The 14826-nt window shown below is 40.8% G+C and overlaps 1 protein-coding gene across 1 annotated transcript in view; it reads right to left on the bottom strand.

The window, feature by feature from the left end:
• Window positions 1–560: 560 nt before the first annotated feature.
• Window positions 561–14826, bottom strand: part of usp43b (ubiquitin specific peptidase 43b) — a 65956-nt gene continuing 51690 nt past the window's right edge. The window contains exons 9-16 of the mRNA XM_037088750.1: window positions 10365–10468; window positions 8423–8500; window positions 8188–8317; window positions 6262–6604; window positions 5962–6120; window positions 5250–5423; window positions 3149–4291; window positions 561–2203 (exon numbers count right to left, since the gene is read on the bottom strand). Of these exons, the coding sequence (XP_036944645.1) occupies window positions 2193–2203; window positions 3149–4291; window positions 5250–5423; window positions 5962–6120; window positions 6262–6604; window positions 8188–8317; window positions 8423–8500; window positions 10365–10468 (2142 nt within the window). The 3' untranslated portion in view covers window positions 561–2192. The remainder of the gene's footprint in view (window positions 2204–3148; window positions 4292–5249; window positions 5424–5961; window positions 6121–6261; window positions 6605–8187; window positions 8318–8422; window positions 8501–10364; window positions 10469–14826) is intronic.

Below are 14826 nucleotides of genomic sequence, written 5' to 3'. Positions count from 1 at the left end.
AATTATGCTCATATTTTTTCAGTTTTGTTTGTATATTGATGTTTTAGATGATTAGGATGTCACTTGTGCTTTTGCTGCGTATAACCCTCAGTTTCCTCTGAGGGTATTTGCCTAAAGAAGTCCTGAAGTTTGTCACTCATAAAATGAAGATAAAAGGCAGCTGTGATTCCAGCGGGTAGATTCGCCTCCTTCTGTGGTAATATCAGTAACTTTTTTGTTTCCAGCATCTTTGTGGTGTTCATCCCAAAACGTTTTTTAAACCCAGTTAATTGCATCCGTTTCTTTGCACTGAATCCTCTCTCATTCATTAACCCTATTCATTATACATACCTGGCTACTAATCAACTGGAGGTAACACTTTAAAAAGCCATGACATCGCTCTTTTTTTCAGAGAAACAAGGCTTCATCAGAGCTCTGGAGTGCTGCTACCTTAGCTGGCAGGTTGCTAGACTAACAAAGAAGCACACCTGCCTTGCATCCTTAAGTAACACTAAACCAGAGCCAGAGATGAGAACGATGAGACATGCAGGCTAAAAACTTTGCGAATACATCACTTTGAATCCATTTGTGAGAAAAGCTGTGTTTAATTTGCAATCCATAAAACTTGCAGTACATTAAGCAGACATTATAGACAGTCCAGTAATGGGACCTTCGTGTGTTGTGACCAATTCAACCCAACCTACATTATGCATCAATTTGACTTCACCTGAAACATACAGTTTTAATCTGGTACTTAAATTACATAATTACACATCAGGTACAAAATGTAGACTTTTAAAAAAGTTAATAATAAAATATAATCTAGCCATATTTCCCAAATAATGTCTCAGAAACATCCTTCATGTTCTATCATTTCATTTGGTAAAGAGTGTTGTTAAACAGTAACGTTAAATGACACAACATGAGACGTGAACACAGTTACAGTGACGGCGAACAATCCAGACGCTCACATTTACATTCCCCAGTAAACCCAAGAGACGCATTTACAATGCATGAGTAAACCAAAGAGCATTGTGCTGATACTCAAACTGTGAATTAAATATACATTAGACAGGCAACAGGAGAACAGAATGCCTCACCATCTGTGGTGATTATTTTACTACAGTTTATGTGAATGTGGCAGACTACCGTTAGGACTCATCACATCCCTGTGGCTGCAGAGAATTAATAATTAAGTGTCTGTGTGTGTGCAAAAAGTGTGAACCCTCTATTCAATCCCAGATAAGGAAACAGCTTCAAACTGAGCTTCAGCTTTGCATTTTATCTGCAAGAATTCAAACCCAGCTGAAAGTGAATGTGACATTGTTGCTCAGCAGAGGTGGAAAAACAAACGCCCTCTCTTAATGCTCTGCAACCTTCAGGGAAGGACAATAATTTTATCTCCTTTTAGTCATGACAATGACTCCTGTTGTTTACTGATGTAGGCAGAGCTCTTCATCATCCCTCCATCAGAAAATAGCAATTTCAAAGGGAACACACAAAAACAACTTAGTGTTTTCGACTTTTGAAAATCCACAAGCTTCTCAATCGATACCTGAAACTCACACATACAAACCCTGCTTGTTGCTGATATAGTTCAATGTAACTGTTCCTACATTAGCAATGTAATGTGGCATATATGTTCTTGGCATGTAGCAAAATAATGATTATTTTTCTAAAGAAAAAAAAAAGAAAGTTCATCGATAATATAACGCACACATGAGTGTAAATGACAAAGCAAAAAATGTTGTTGCAGCAGCCAATTTACAGTGCGGGTGTTAGTATGTTTTGCAGTGTCAAACAATTGTACATGTTTTAGCCCATTATCTGTCATTTTTATTAGCTGAATGCAACCAACACATGACCAGCATTAGTAGATGTTGATTTTCTGAAAGCATAATGGGCTTAAAACATAAAACATTCCCAAAATCACCCTCCAGTTTTCAAATATTGATAATAAATTCCAACAGCAGACTGCTTTTTAAAACAAAACAAGGACAAAAAACACATTACAGCAGTATTTCTCCTTAGTAAATTCAACTCTGCATAGATTTAGTTTAAGACACACACAGGTAAGAACTTAGAACAGTACTATGAAGGGGAACAAGAAGATAGACTTTGTTTCCAGCGATGCCCTCTGTGGGGAGCCTCTCCGGGTGCCATGTGGAGAAATCAGCAGAGAGGTCCTTGTGTTCAATAGTCATTCTGAGCTGTCACAGAGGCACTTATAATGAAAAAAACACAAAAAAGTTATGATGTTAACAGTCACCAAAAAATAATCAGGAGGATTAACATTAATTATCACAATCGAACAGACTCAGCTCTACACACAAGTGAAAACTGAGGCTGCTCTGCAATTTAAGGCCTTTTTCTCATTCTGGAAGACTGTTCTCATGCCAGTGACTACAAAAATGATGAAAGCAGCAGGCAAGCCTCCAAATCAAACCATGCTTACATTGTCGGTTTTTCTTTGTTTACCAGAGTACAACGTTTTTAACACAAAGCTGATGTGCTATAATTGCATCTTCCATGCTGTGCTCTAATTTGTTCCTAGTTGCGCTCAAAACTTGCCAAACCTCAACAGTTCTCTATCTAGCCCAGTAGGGATGCACTGATCTATCAGCCAAACACTTGTAGTGACCATGCTGGGAGACTGGAGAACCACTGCTTTTTGCAATGGATCAGTTGTACACATCACTATTTTAAAGATAAAATTTGTTAGAAATATTCTGAAAAATATCTGACAAGAGGAAATGTTAAGGACACCAATTAGGCTTTTTCATTTTTTTCTCCTTTCCACTGATGTTTTGTAGAGGTTCTGGTGCATGTTTCAGTATTCTTGAAAGTCGGCATCAACAGAAGCTCCCCTCTCCCACAGAAAACACTGCTCCTGAAATGCCTCGTCAGTAGTCCCGCCTTTAATTCTGCGGCTTTGTGACATCACACTACATGGCTAAGAGTTGTTTATGAATCTCCATTAATGAACTTGTTCTTTTTCAAGGACGGTATAATGGAGGGAGTGACTTTAAAACACTTTATGTTTTTAATACTGAAGATTTCTCTGTGTCCCTGACACTGCACTATGACTGTCTCAGTATCAGATTTTCACTACAACCCCAGCCTGCACTGTGAGCTCATAAACAGGAGTTGCGAACAGGTGTGTGCCTACCCAGGGAGGTGGTACTGTATCGAGTCCGCTGCAGAGTGGCGTAGCTGGGCTTGTCCACCAGCAGGATGCGGTGGGCCGGAGGGACCACCACTTCTCCATTCCTCTGCAGGGAGGCACACCTGCGGAAGGTCAGATCCAGCTTGGTCTGGATGTTACTGGAACTGTGAGCACGCTTGATGTCCACAGGGTCGTGACTCCCGGCCTGTCCGTTGACTAGCTGTACTTTGCAGTTATGGGTGTCGCAGGTCGGGATGACGCTGGTCTTCCTCTCTTCTAGCGCCGTTGCCGTCAGTGTTCCATTGGAAAGTGACAGTTTGGCTAAATTCGTGCTTGCCAGCCTTCCCATTTGTCCGTGGCCGTTCATACGCCTGTCCTGGCCCTTGATTGGTGACCCAGGAATGTCTTTCTTCATGAAACCTGGTTTGAAAAAAGACAAGAGGCTTTCGTGGCTGCGGCCCTCCTGTCCCCTCTGCCCTCTCCTGTCCTCAGGATGAAGGACCATCTGTAACAAGTCTTTTTGTGCCCTAGAGCTCACCCCTGTCTGGAACTTGGTCCTTCTCAATGTGGAATCTCTACTCGGAGGTGCACTATGGCTGATATGACCGGCTAGAATGGCCCCTCTCTGAAGCTGAAACTGGAAGTCCAGGGTCCTGCCCTGGTCCTGCCTTGTTCTTTTTGATGACCTCTGCCTCAGAGACCCGTAATCCCTGGCTGCAGCCCTGCTGCTGTTAGAGACTCCATGGCTGATGCTTCTCTCCACACATGCTCTGCTCTGTCCCTCTGGTATTTTGGGGGAGTAACAAGTGTCTGAGCTGAGTCTGTCTGTACAACTGAGACTGCTGCCACTAGGTGAGCTGCAGTCATGTCCTACTTCAAAGGCTCTTCCCTTGGCACTCCTTTGTGGTGGGGTGGCCACCAGTGTTATAATCGGGTCTTTGGTACATCGGGGCCGGCGCCCAGACTCCAGGTACTCCACCAGCTCTCCAGGCTGAGTCTGAGCTGGGGGTTTGATGCGGTCCTTGGAGCCAAAAGACCATCGCAGTGGCAGAACTTTGCTGAGGCTCTCCTTGGGCTTAGTCGGTGATCTCATGCTTACACTCCTTCCTTGGGTCCCACGGACAAATGGCTTGGCTTCAAACCCATCTGGAGGAAAAGACACGGTACATTACTACTATCCACCTATACCACTATACCCACACAGGTTTGCTTACAATATGATTTAGCATGATTTATCAGGGACAGCTTGTGAAAGACTGGTATACTAAAAACATAAAATACACAAGCATCAAAATTAGTTGGTGAAATGAAATGTTCGAGCTAATATATTTCACAACTTAAAGGGATTTTAATTTGAATTCACTTTGATGCAAAAACATAGAGCAGACCTATTCTGCTGGTGGCCTGCATACATAAAACTTATATGAAAACATATGTAAATTATTAAATGTAAATATAAAGAGTCTATGTAAGTCTTACACAAATACTGATAGATGTGATGTACATAAATCACAGTATACAGAACAGGCGCTATTCTTTTTATTACACCTATGTGTATTTCTTTAAACTTTGTCATCACCAAAAGTAAAAAAACAACAACAATGTTTTAAAAGTGATAATGAAAATATCTGTCCCATTTACATTTCCTGTTATTACATTCTGATCTAGAGAATGGTCCTGTTGCTTATTAATGTTAATGCTTAAGTTACAGAACTCTCCTTAGAATCTTTATGGAATTTAATTATGTTTTTTGCTCCATTGATGTTTGGATTTTTTTCAGCAGCAGGGATTCCTATTTCATTCTGTTGACCTATCTATGGTGATTTTGGTTGTCAGTTGCGGAGGCCGCCATTTCTGAACTGGTATCAAATTGTTTTCACACGCTGGGCGGATTCAGAGGAAATGATGTAACATGTAATCCAGCAGTAGTGTTATCCACCTCACTGTCTATGGATCACTCTCCTACAGCCTTGTCAAAGCTGTATTAAGTTCATGCTGACACTGACCCTACATATCCTACTTTTGCTAGTCGACATTACATTTTGTATCTTTATATTTTTGTCAGGACAGTCAGATCATAATATTTGCTACCCCAGGTACCTACTTGTTTCTACTGCTTTAGGGGGTTCATCTCTAAACACTGGCAGATCAGGAGACTCTGGAACCTGTAAGGGCCCCATGGGTCCAGGGACAGGTCCTCCTGACACCACGCTGCCCCTCTTACTACCCCCTGCCAGCCGGACCAGCCAGTGGTCAGAGGTGGAAGAGCTGGTGGAACCTGCAAAAAAGAAAACGTTTTTGCACATTAATTAAAAAAAAAAAAGCAGCTTGAAGTCATAGAGATGTACATCCGCTGATCTCACCAAAGTCATGGTCAGAGAGAAGAAACAATACAGCACTGATTTTGCAAACGTGAATACAGGGTATCATCAGTATTTCAATCCATCTGTGAACACCCTCATTATGCTGACACCATGAAGATGAATGCTGCTGCGACTCCAGGAAATGGAGACCTATTCTGGGAACTGGTCAGATTTTCTCTGCAACCATTGTGAACCCTCTTTAAAGTGCTACAAACAGATTACACTGAAATTCACACTGATGTTTCTGATGCAAGACATCAAATGATCCTGGCAGACTGAAATTACAGAGGGAAAACGTGTGTATTTCTGCAGGACATACTGTAAATAATGATGATGAAAGTGTTATGATACTCCCACAGTCCCTTCATTATTTCTATGGTTTGTCAAAAGAGCAGCTTCTATCTGACTGTTCTCAGTGTAACAAGCTAACCCAGAGAGTCTGAAAAGACTAACCGGTGACTGAGGAGCTGGCAGACCAAGGTGGGATGGTGTTTCTCCTCTGGTAGAAGAGGATGTAAGCTCCACGTGTGCACACCTCCGCCTCTGGAACTGGCTCAGCACTGCTGTCATCGTAACTGTACCACTGGCCATCCACAGAGTTCCTACAGAAGGCTGCAACAATACAATTGAAAGAAATAACCTACACGTGTCATGTTTATACTGATTTATCTTTCACATTTTTGTTGAATAAATAAGGCAAATGTAAACATTGTTACTACAGGTCTTCCTACAGAAGGTTGGAGTTACTCAGACCTGTGTAATGTCCGCCGTGCATTCCTCCATGATGGTTGCACACGGCATACAGATCATACAGGAAGTCGGGAGGAGCCAGGTCAGGTCGTCGGGACTGTTTCCAGCCGGGCTGCAGAGGGGGTGGGTGGGTGCCGTGGTTGCGGTTCACCATATGAGGCGCCATGTCCAGACCCGCCAGGGGGAAATGCACAAAGGTGGTGAGCTTGTTCCTCCGCTCTCCCACCTGCCTGAAGCGCTTCAGGTGGAGGATGAGGATGTCCGGCAGCGTCCACAGGCTCATCTTCACCATGCCCTGCTGCAGCTGCTTACAGTGGGGGCACTTCCATGCATCATCAGGGGCGAGCTGATGCAGGACAGAGAGGTAAGGAGAAAGGAAGATAAAAAAAACCCTGCCAAAATTCAGTGAACAGAATCGTCTTTGCTTGCTCATCAACCTGACAGAGACACAAAAAAATCTGCTGCTCCAACTTGATCCGGTAAATCTGAATCTCTTTTGTGTTTCTGCTTCTTACTCTACGAAATCATATTCCTTGAAATTATGTTTGACAGAACTTTGGAAATTCACATCCCAAATCGGCTTATCTGAAACAGGAAGAACATTTTTAAGCTGTTGCCATGGCTACAACTTTTGTCCACTTTTACCATCTCCCTGTGATTACCATCTTGAATACTGGGCAGATATGATTCACTATATTCAACAAGGTCACTTATTTAGTATTTATAGACATTACAAGACGTTCTCTCTCAAACGCCCTTTTTCTTCTATCGGGGCGTCATCTGCCAATCACAAAAACGCTGTAATTCAGTGTGCTCAGTGAGTGCACATATTGGCATTTCATCATGTTGTGTGTTGAGGAATACGGTGCACTGGAAAGCTAAGAAAAAAAGTACGTGTTTTTCAGCAGTACATTTGAGCCACTGAAGGCTACAAGTTGGCTAATTCAGTCTAAAATAGTTAGCCGACCCATTCGGAGCAACACTGGCAACCTTCACTGAGTCCAGATCAACTGCAGTTCCATCTTTGTGCCTGTAGCTCCACTGGCTGGTGACACAAGGTAACAACAGCAGCAATATCACAGCCAGTCACTGACAACAGCAGTCACTGTGGACTTCACTTTCAGGAATATTTGATGACTTCAACACAAAATGCATTCAGTGCCCACATCTCTCATATTTGACAAATTGTTTTCTCACTTTCATACTGACCATCACCACAACTGCTCTTGGTGATCAGGTTATTTTACCGAATACATTTATGTTCTCAATACTGAAGTAACAATAAAAAATGGCTATTTATGATTAGCAACGTAGTCCTTCATTTATTTTGCCTGATTTCAGAAGCATTTACTTTAAGATCTATGTTGACTGGATCCAGGTTGGACTGAAAAAGCAAGTTCACATTCTGAATGTCTGGGCAACAATTCAGACAGACTTTACTGGTAAAGTTAGGTTAATTTATAGTAATTAGATTACAGATACATACAGTAAAACATTACAAAATAACACTATACTAGTCTGTAAACAGGCACATGTACACACATGGTGACAGTCTCACACAATGTTACTCTGGTCTGGAGTGAAACAGAAAACACATTTATTATTAAGATAAAATAAAAGTCTTCGTATTGATATTTATTTTCTCTGGTCTTTATTTGTTTATGTCTGGTGTTGTAAGTAATCCAAAAGTCATGGAAAGTAATGAAGCTACATTACTTTGATACTGTGATACTTGGATTACGTGACTGACTACATTTTTAAAGAGGTAAGTAGTAACTGTATCGGAACACATTTTGATGACCTTAAATGACTTATTAATATAATTTACCCTTTGTCTTAACAAAAGTAATGGCCCCAGGAGGCTCAGTATCAGCACTCTGGATGGAGCTACTGGTTGCTGCACGTATCAAATGATAACAGGCTGATTACCTGTTCCTCTTTGGTGTAGAGCTGGAAGCACTCATCCAAGGTGCAGCTGTACTGTTGGATGTGCTGCTGCTGCTGATTCCTCACACTCTCTGCATCCTTCACCACCTCCTCATGAATGTTACCAAACAGACTGTGGTTATATGAAACACACAGAGTAGAAATAGTTTTACATCAGTTAATAGAGAAAAACACTGGAGTAAATATGTGGGGGTCTGTGATAAAGACACAAACTGACAGGTCTTTGATTCTGATCTCCCACTCGATGATGAGCTTCACATGTGGAGGTCCTCCTGAGCCGCACAGCTTCAGAGCTCTAAAACACATGAAAGGTCAAAAGTCATCCAGAGTAGAGGAAGGAGCATCTGTACTAATTCTATTAACTGACTTTACATCATTAACACATTTATAGTAAATGTACAGTACCAAGAACCTCTAGAATCATTTGAGGGTTCACTTGTATTGAGGCTTTTTAACCACTAGGTGTCAGGATTACTACAGCTTCAGCAGCATTAGGTGATATGCACTTGTTTGTGTGTAATTTTGTGTGAAAGACTGACTGTGGGGTTTTATTGAGGAGTCAGTTGTGGATGTCTCGGGTAAACATCTGAATTTTTAAGCTACAGTACAAGATAAATGTATCCTCCATAGCTCACAGCTGAGCTCCAACACATCAACAGTAAAATGACTTGATAGCAAGAAATTCAGACTTGATAATATAATTTATGAAGATTTAATGGCTCAACAAAGTTGTCACAAATTCATCCCTGAGTGATATGTGAATGTCTCTTCTAAATGTCCCTGAAATGAAAGACTTTTAAACCCCAGGTGCCATCCTCAAGGTGCTACCCATCCAATAGTGACAGAGTTATTTCAGTTTTGGATCAAAGTGGTGGAATCAACCAAATCCATTGGTTTGAACATGCTAGAGATTACATGTCCTCCTAGAGTAAGACACACTGTGATGTACATGACATTACACACACATGACACAGACTTATCACGCTGGCTGATAGCAGTGAACTGTAGACACTTGTACTGGTACATTCTTGTACTGTTTGATGTGGGTTGACTTGGAAACACAGCATATTTCTGAATCACTAGAGTTCAAACACTATCATTACATTAGTTTCTAGGATACAGTGTGCTGCACATTTGCGTTTGAAAAGATTTCAGTGGCATCTTGCCCCATCAGCACCATTCAACGAATGAATGAACTGTTCTTAGCAACTCCACAAATGGAAGTCCTTTCAAGACCTTGCCAAGCGGCCCCTTTGAAACATCAATTCAACTTGTGTAAGTAAAAGCCATCAGACCTGCATTTGCGCAAATGGATAAAATGTCTGCACATTTCTGTGAATGCTTTCAAATCAGGGCTAACTTTTATAGTTGGGATTATGGCATCAAAAGAGGAGAAATTAAACATCAGCTTCAGAACATCTGGATAGACTGTGCTAATCATCACAGTCTTCTGGACTTTAACATCCATACTAGGGTGTTTCATGTGTTTTCATATCAAAACTTCCTCAATAACTGACTGTCTGCCTGTAGCCTTTCTTAAGTAACACTTTATTAAATTAAAACAGACTTAAATTGCACTGAAATTGATCACATTAGAGCAAATCTGAATGAGCCTGTGAGGACATCTCAGCGTTGAAAGTTCTGACCATAATAACAGCAATTCTTCAACAAAATAACACATTCAGACTAATCTAATAACCCTCTGGTCTAATATTAGACATCAATGTAATGTCCAGACAGGCAGCCAGCTCTGACAGTCACTGAGGTCACTGAGTGCTTACACTGTTTCCACCTGCAGAAATAGATATTACACTGAGGATATGGGAGGATGTGTACCTACTCTTGAAATGTGTCCAAAAATATTCCTGTCAGACACACTTGCATCAGGGCATTGAAGAGTTTTTGTTGCATGAGTGGTCAGACACTTTTATTTGGCCAAACAGGCTTTCAGGATTCCGCAGGAGTGCAATCAACACCCCCCCAAACTGTGCAGAGCAAAACCCGGCAGAAGTGAAGAAATGCCTTTTATATGTATAATGAGCTCTGGTGATGGAGGGCAAATATCAATTAACACATAATGCAGGACTTGGAATATTGTCATGTGTGTGACATCAGCTCTCCACCAGAATTAACTATTAATGTATTTTCAAAACCCTCACCTGTCGACAGCAGGGTGGTAAAGTGGCCGCCCGTCCTGAGGTGACAGGTAGCTGTAAAACGCTGATCCTCCCACCACACGGATGTTGAACAGCACTCTGGTGTTCTGAAAGAAGTGCACAACAAAAACCCTGTAAATGTCATGAACATGACATCAGGGTGTTTTTTATGCTTCTCATAACAAAACTATAAAGAACAACACTAGAAACTTAAGGACTATACATGGCCAACATATCCTTTCTTCAAATAACGTACGTTCAAAATTTTGTGGACCCTCCTCGGACTAATGATTTTTTTCATTGTCAATCAATCAATCAATCAATCAATCAATCAATCAATCAATCAATCAAGTGTGAAAAATGTCAGTGTTTCCAAAAGTTGGGATTCAGTTTTATTGTTTCCTGTTTAATTTCGTAAGGTTCATCCTCAAGTGTCGTGTTATGTTACTTCCTGTCTTTGTCTTGTTTTCCCTCCCTTGTGATTGTCCTGATTAGCCTCCAGTGAATTCAGACCATGTGTTTTTCCTGTCAATTATCAGATTGTTCCTCCTGTTTCATCTGCATTCCTGCCAGTGTCTGTCGCACTATTTTGGTTTGTACTGAGTTTAGTTTTTGAATGTTTCGTATTTCATTAGTTCTTGGTGTTTTCCCTCTGCCTGTTTCATGATAAAGGGCTAATTGTTAGAGCTTGTTTCACTGACTGTCTGGAGTCTGCATTTGGCTATTTTTTTTTTTTTGCTATAATTGTAACAATTAAAAGAAGACAACTAATGAATCAATTTACTGTTACAGCTCTATACCACTTAGATCTTGCTCTGATTTTGTTGATCTGAGTTGTACTACTAACTATACAACTGGTGTGGCACATTGGAATCACTAACGGTTTGGTTTGGTCACTTACTGCCACAAACAAACTATTTAAAGTTGTACTGAAGTCCTCCTCCATGTGGTGTCATGTCCACTAAACTAGTTTTCATCTATTAACTTTTGAAGCACATCTGTGGACTTTAGCGAAATGTTTACAGGCTAACTTGCTAGAAAAACATGGCAAACATCCTAAATAATAAGCATTTTCACTGTGGGATATTACGCTGGGATATTACGCTATTATATTACGCTGACATGAGCATTAAGCTAAAAAAATCAAAACACCACTTTGTTTAAGTCCAGCTTCACAGAGCTGTTTGCATGGCAGTCAACTCTCAAGTCTCATTAAAGTCTAAAATGAGCACTGCCACCACACTGATTCACAACCGTGATGAGAAATGTTGATGCTTGCAGCTTTGTGGTGTTATTCACTCATCATGCTTTTGCTTAACTATGATGAGATGGTTTCATTATGGCAAAATGAGAACACATAGCTCAGGATTTTTTTAAGCAGCAGCAGCAGAAACATTTCTCAAGACTTTTACTGCGATCAGTCAAAACGACTGCACAGTTAAGAGACTTCCAACCATAAAAATGTGGCCTGAAATGGTTTTATGAATCCAATATGCGTTTTCAAAAGAAGACTGACTGCCATAGTTAAGTTTCATCTGGTCCGTGTAAGCTCTGATGTATCCCTGTGGATCAGAACAGCAAAAGGAAGTTTACTACACAGTTAATGAAGGTTTTTTTTCTTACAGACACTGGGCCTTAAGCACAAGAACTTTTTAAGACTAGGTTCAGATTGTTCTCTCTCTATAACTGTACAACAACCTCCATCTTCCCATCATATAACCAGGCAGATCTGACAGAACTTAAGCCTTCATCTGATTATAAAGGAAATGATGAGTATTTTTTTCCAGCAGCAAAGGGTTATTTTATACCTGACATTTACTGTACCTACACCGTAAAATCTGACAAAGTGACATTAATTCAAAAGATGGAATAAATGGATCAAAAAGTAAGTAAACCGATTAAAATTTAAAAACTGCTGAATTGAGAGTGAGTTTACACAAAAACTGGTCCATTTTTAGATTCTCGAGGTTATATTTACCTAGTTTGCCGTGAAAAGGCTAAAGCAACAAAAAGGCAGAGAACAAAGTGGGCCATCATGAAATGTAGGCTGAGACCTGCACCTGACATTTTGAGCTCACAGCCGTGTAGCCTGAGTTAACATGTAGCACCTTAGTGCGAAGCGCAGTCTTAAAGCTATGTGTGCAGTCAAAGTATTAGGCGAAAAACAATATTATTAAAACTGTAGCAATCTGGCAATTCCCTCATATCATTCTCAGCTGGACTGAATGGTTTAAGTTGTGAAGAAAGAAGACAGAACACGCGAGGCACTAATATCTTCTTCTCCTCCTGTGAAGCATACTTATATTACTCTGAGATATACTCAGATTGGAGGTGCTTTAGGAGTGAAGGAGCGCTTTGCAAAAAATGAAATTCATCTCGACTTGTTCCAGTGAAGTCTAGAGTGTAGCTGCTGGCTGAGCTCAAACACTAACACCCACTCTGAGTCCTGCGAGGAAAGCTCGATCCAGCAGAATCTTACTGATGACAAAGAGCGCACCAAAGCACACAGCAATATTGATATGCTGAACACATGAACCCACCGGAATGCTTAACCCTTAGGCACAGTTACACAACACTTCTGAATTACTGCCTCACATATGCAACATACAGTGCTATTTCAAGTATTAGCATCACAGGCTCCGATGTCCGAGTAACACTTGGCTCTCAGGCCCTCATTATGTGTTCACATGAAGAGCAGTGTAATGACCACTGTATTAGCTTCTCTTCAGTGTTTGAGCATCATGTGTTTATGGACTCCGCAGGCATCAAACTTCCCCGCGGTGCCTTTCCAGAGAACTCCTCTACTTTTCTGGGTTTTTTCGATCTGCCGTGTAAAAACTGTAATGCTAGATGACAACTGCGGGGTAAAAATACATTTTCTTTTCATTACAGACTTGCTTGGGCTTATTGTGAGTTCCAGAGAAAGGCCTGTGTGTACATGTGAAGACCACCCAGTGAGTCCAACCAACACCAACTTCTCAGGAATTGGGTTTTTCCTCTATTGTTTCAAAAACCAGGGAAACATTTTTTTAAAATATGAAACTCTATATACATTACTATAATTTCCCCCACCATGACAACTAACATTAGTAGCTCTTTATTGGATTTTGGGAAGTTTACACTCCAACGACCTAGACCAAACTTACATTCACCAAAGAAACTTAGTAAGTCCTCATCCTAAATGCCTTTTGTGTTGTTACTTGAAAAATAAAACACCTTTAAAATCCTGAACAATGAAACATATATAAAACCTGCATTTTCCCCTCATAACACTAGCTTAACATTGTAGAACAAAAACAACGCTGTTTACTTCCACTTCCTCTCCATGGATCATCATCTGGTAATGGTGCTCACCTCTTACTTGGTTTATGTAGTTTTAGAGTCAGTTTTTACTGTGATGTCATTTTGCTTTTTTTCAGATTTCTCAACACTGGAAACATTCAGGTCAGCTGGTGACAAGTATTTACAACAAAATCATGAGGCTAACATTAGCTTACCTAGCTGGCTAACTAACTACAGCTGATAAAATATGATGTTTTTCTGATCTTCTCTGACAACTATGCTGACAGTTGCCAGTTAGAAATGGCAAGCTTTTTTTTTTTTTACTGCTGTTAATAGATGACTTATTACTAATGATTTCAATGACTAAATCTGCCACCATTGGCAAGGTTCAGGCAAAATTCCTATCATGCTGCGTATATGTATGAATGTCTGTGCGTACGCATACTTTTATTTTCCAACCAGTAGAGGCAGATGGAGAGGATCATGTGAGAGTAACTATGACTCATATATGAGCAGAAAAATGAACAAATGAGCATCGGAGATCTGGTCAGGCTCTGAGCAGTGTCACCGCTGTCAGCGTGACTGTTGAGAAGAGAAGGAGAAAACCTGTGAAAAGTCATCTCAGCATCCTGTCAGAGAAGCGTATGAGCGCGTGGGCCCTACAGACGGCGGAAACTCTACCGTTTAAAGTTTCCCCGTGAGAAAAACCTTGGCCGGGCTTTGGACCAAGGTTAATCACTTTTTGTGTACAGTGACTCTAGTGTGAAGGTGAGGAATGCTTGTAGCATTGTTTGTGCCTGACAAGGCAAAAGACCTTCAATTACAATCCACAAAGAAGACACTGTCTCACTTGTTGTCTGAGTGTTGTGTGTGTGGGGGGGGGATTTAAATTCACCAAAATGCTCCAACTAAATTTCACATCAAATCCAAACAGTTCACCTTAAATAAAAACAACATCCTCTTCATTTACACCAGAGGTCTAACAGGAGAAGGTGTGAATGTGCTAGAGTGCTAGTCTGACTGTTTATATGAGTACTGTCGATGAGAGGCCAGACATCACTGTACTGCAGCATCATATATTGCAAGGTGTGCTCCAGTGAGCATTCAGGTCGGCTACTGCTAAAATGAAGATGTCAAGCGATGACAGAAGCAAGAAAAATGGCTGTTGGAGAGGCCGTGCTTT

The sequence above is a fragment of the Acanthopagrus latus genome, chromosome 23, assembly GCF_904848185.1.
Source record: "Acanthopagrus latus isolate v.2019 chromosome 23, fAcaLat1.1, whole genome shotgun sequence".
Classification (NCBI taxonomy): domain Eukaryota; kingdom Metazoa; phylum Chordata; class Actinopteri; order Spariformes; family Sparidae; genus Acanthopagrus; species Acanthopagrus latus.
Note: the sequence above shows the minus strand (reverse complement) of the source record. Positions and strands in the feature narration are given on the sequence as shown.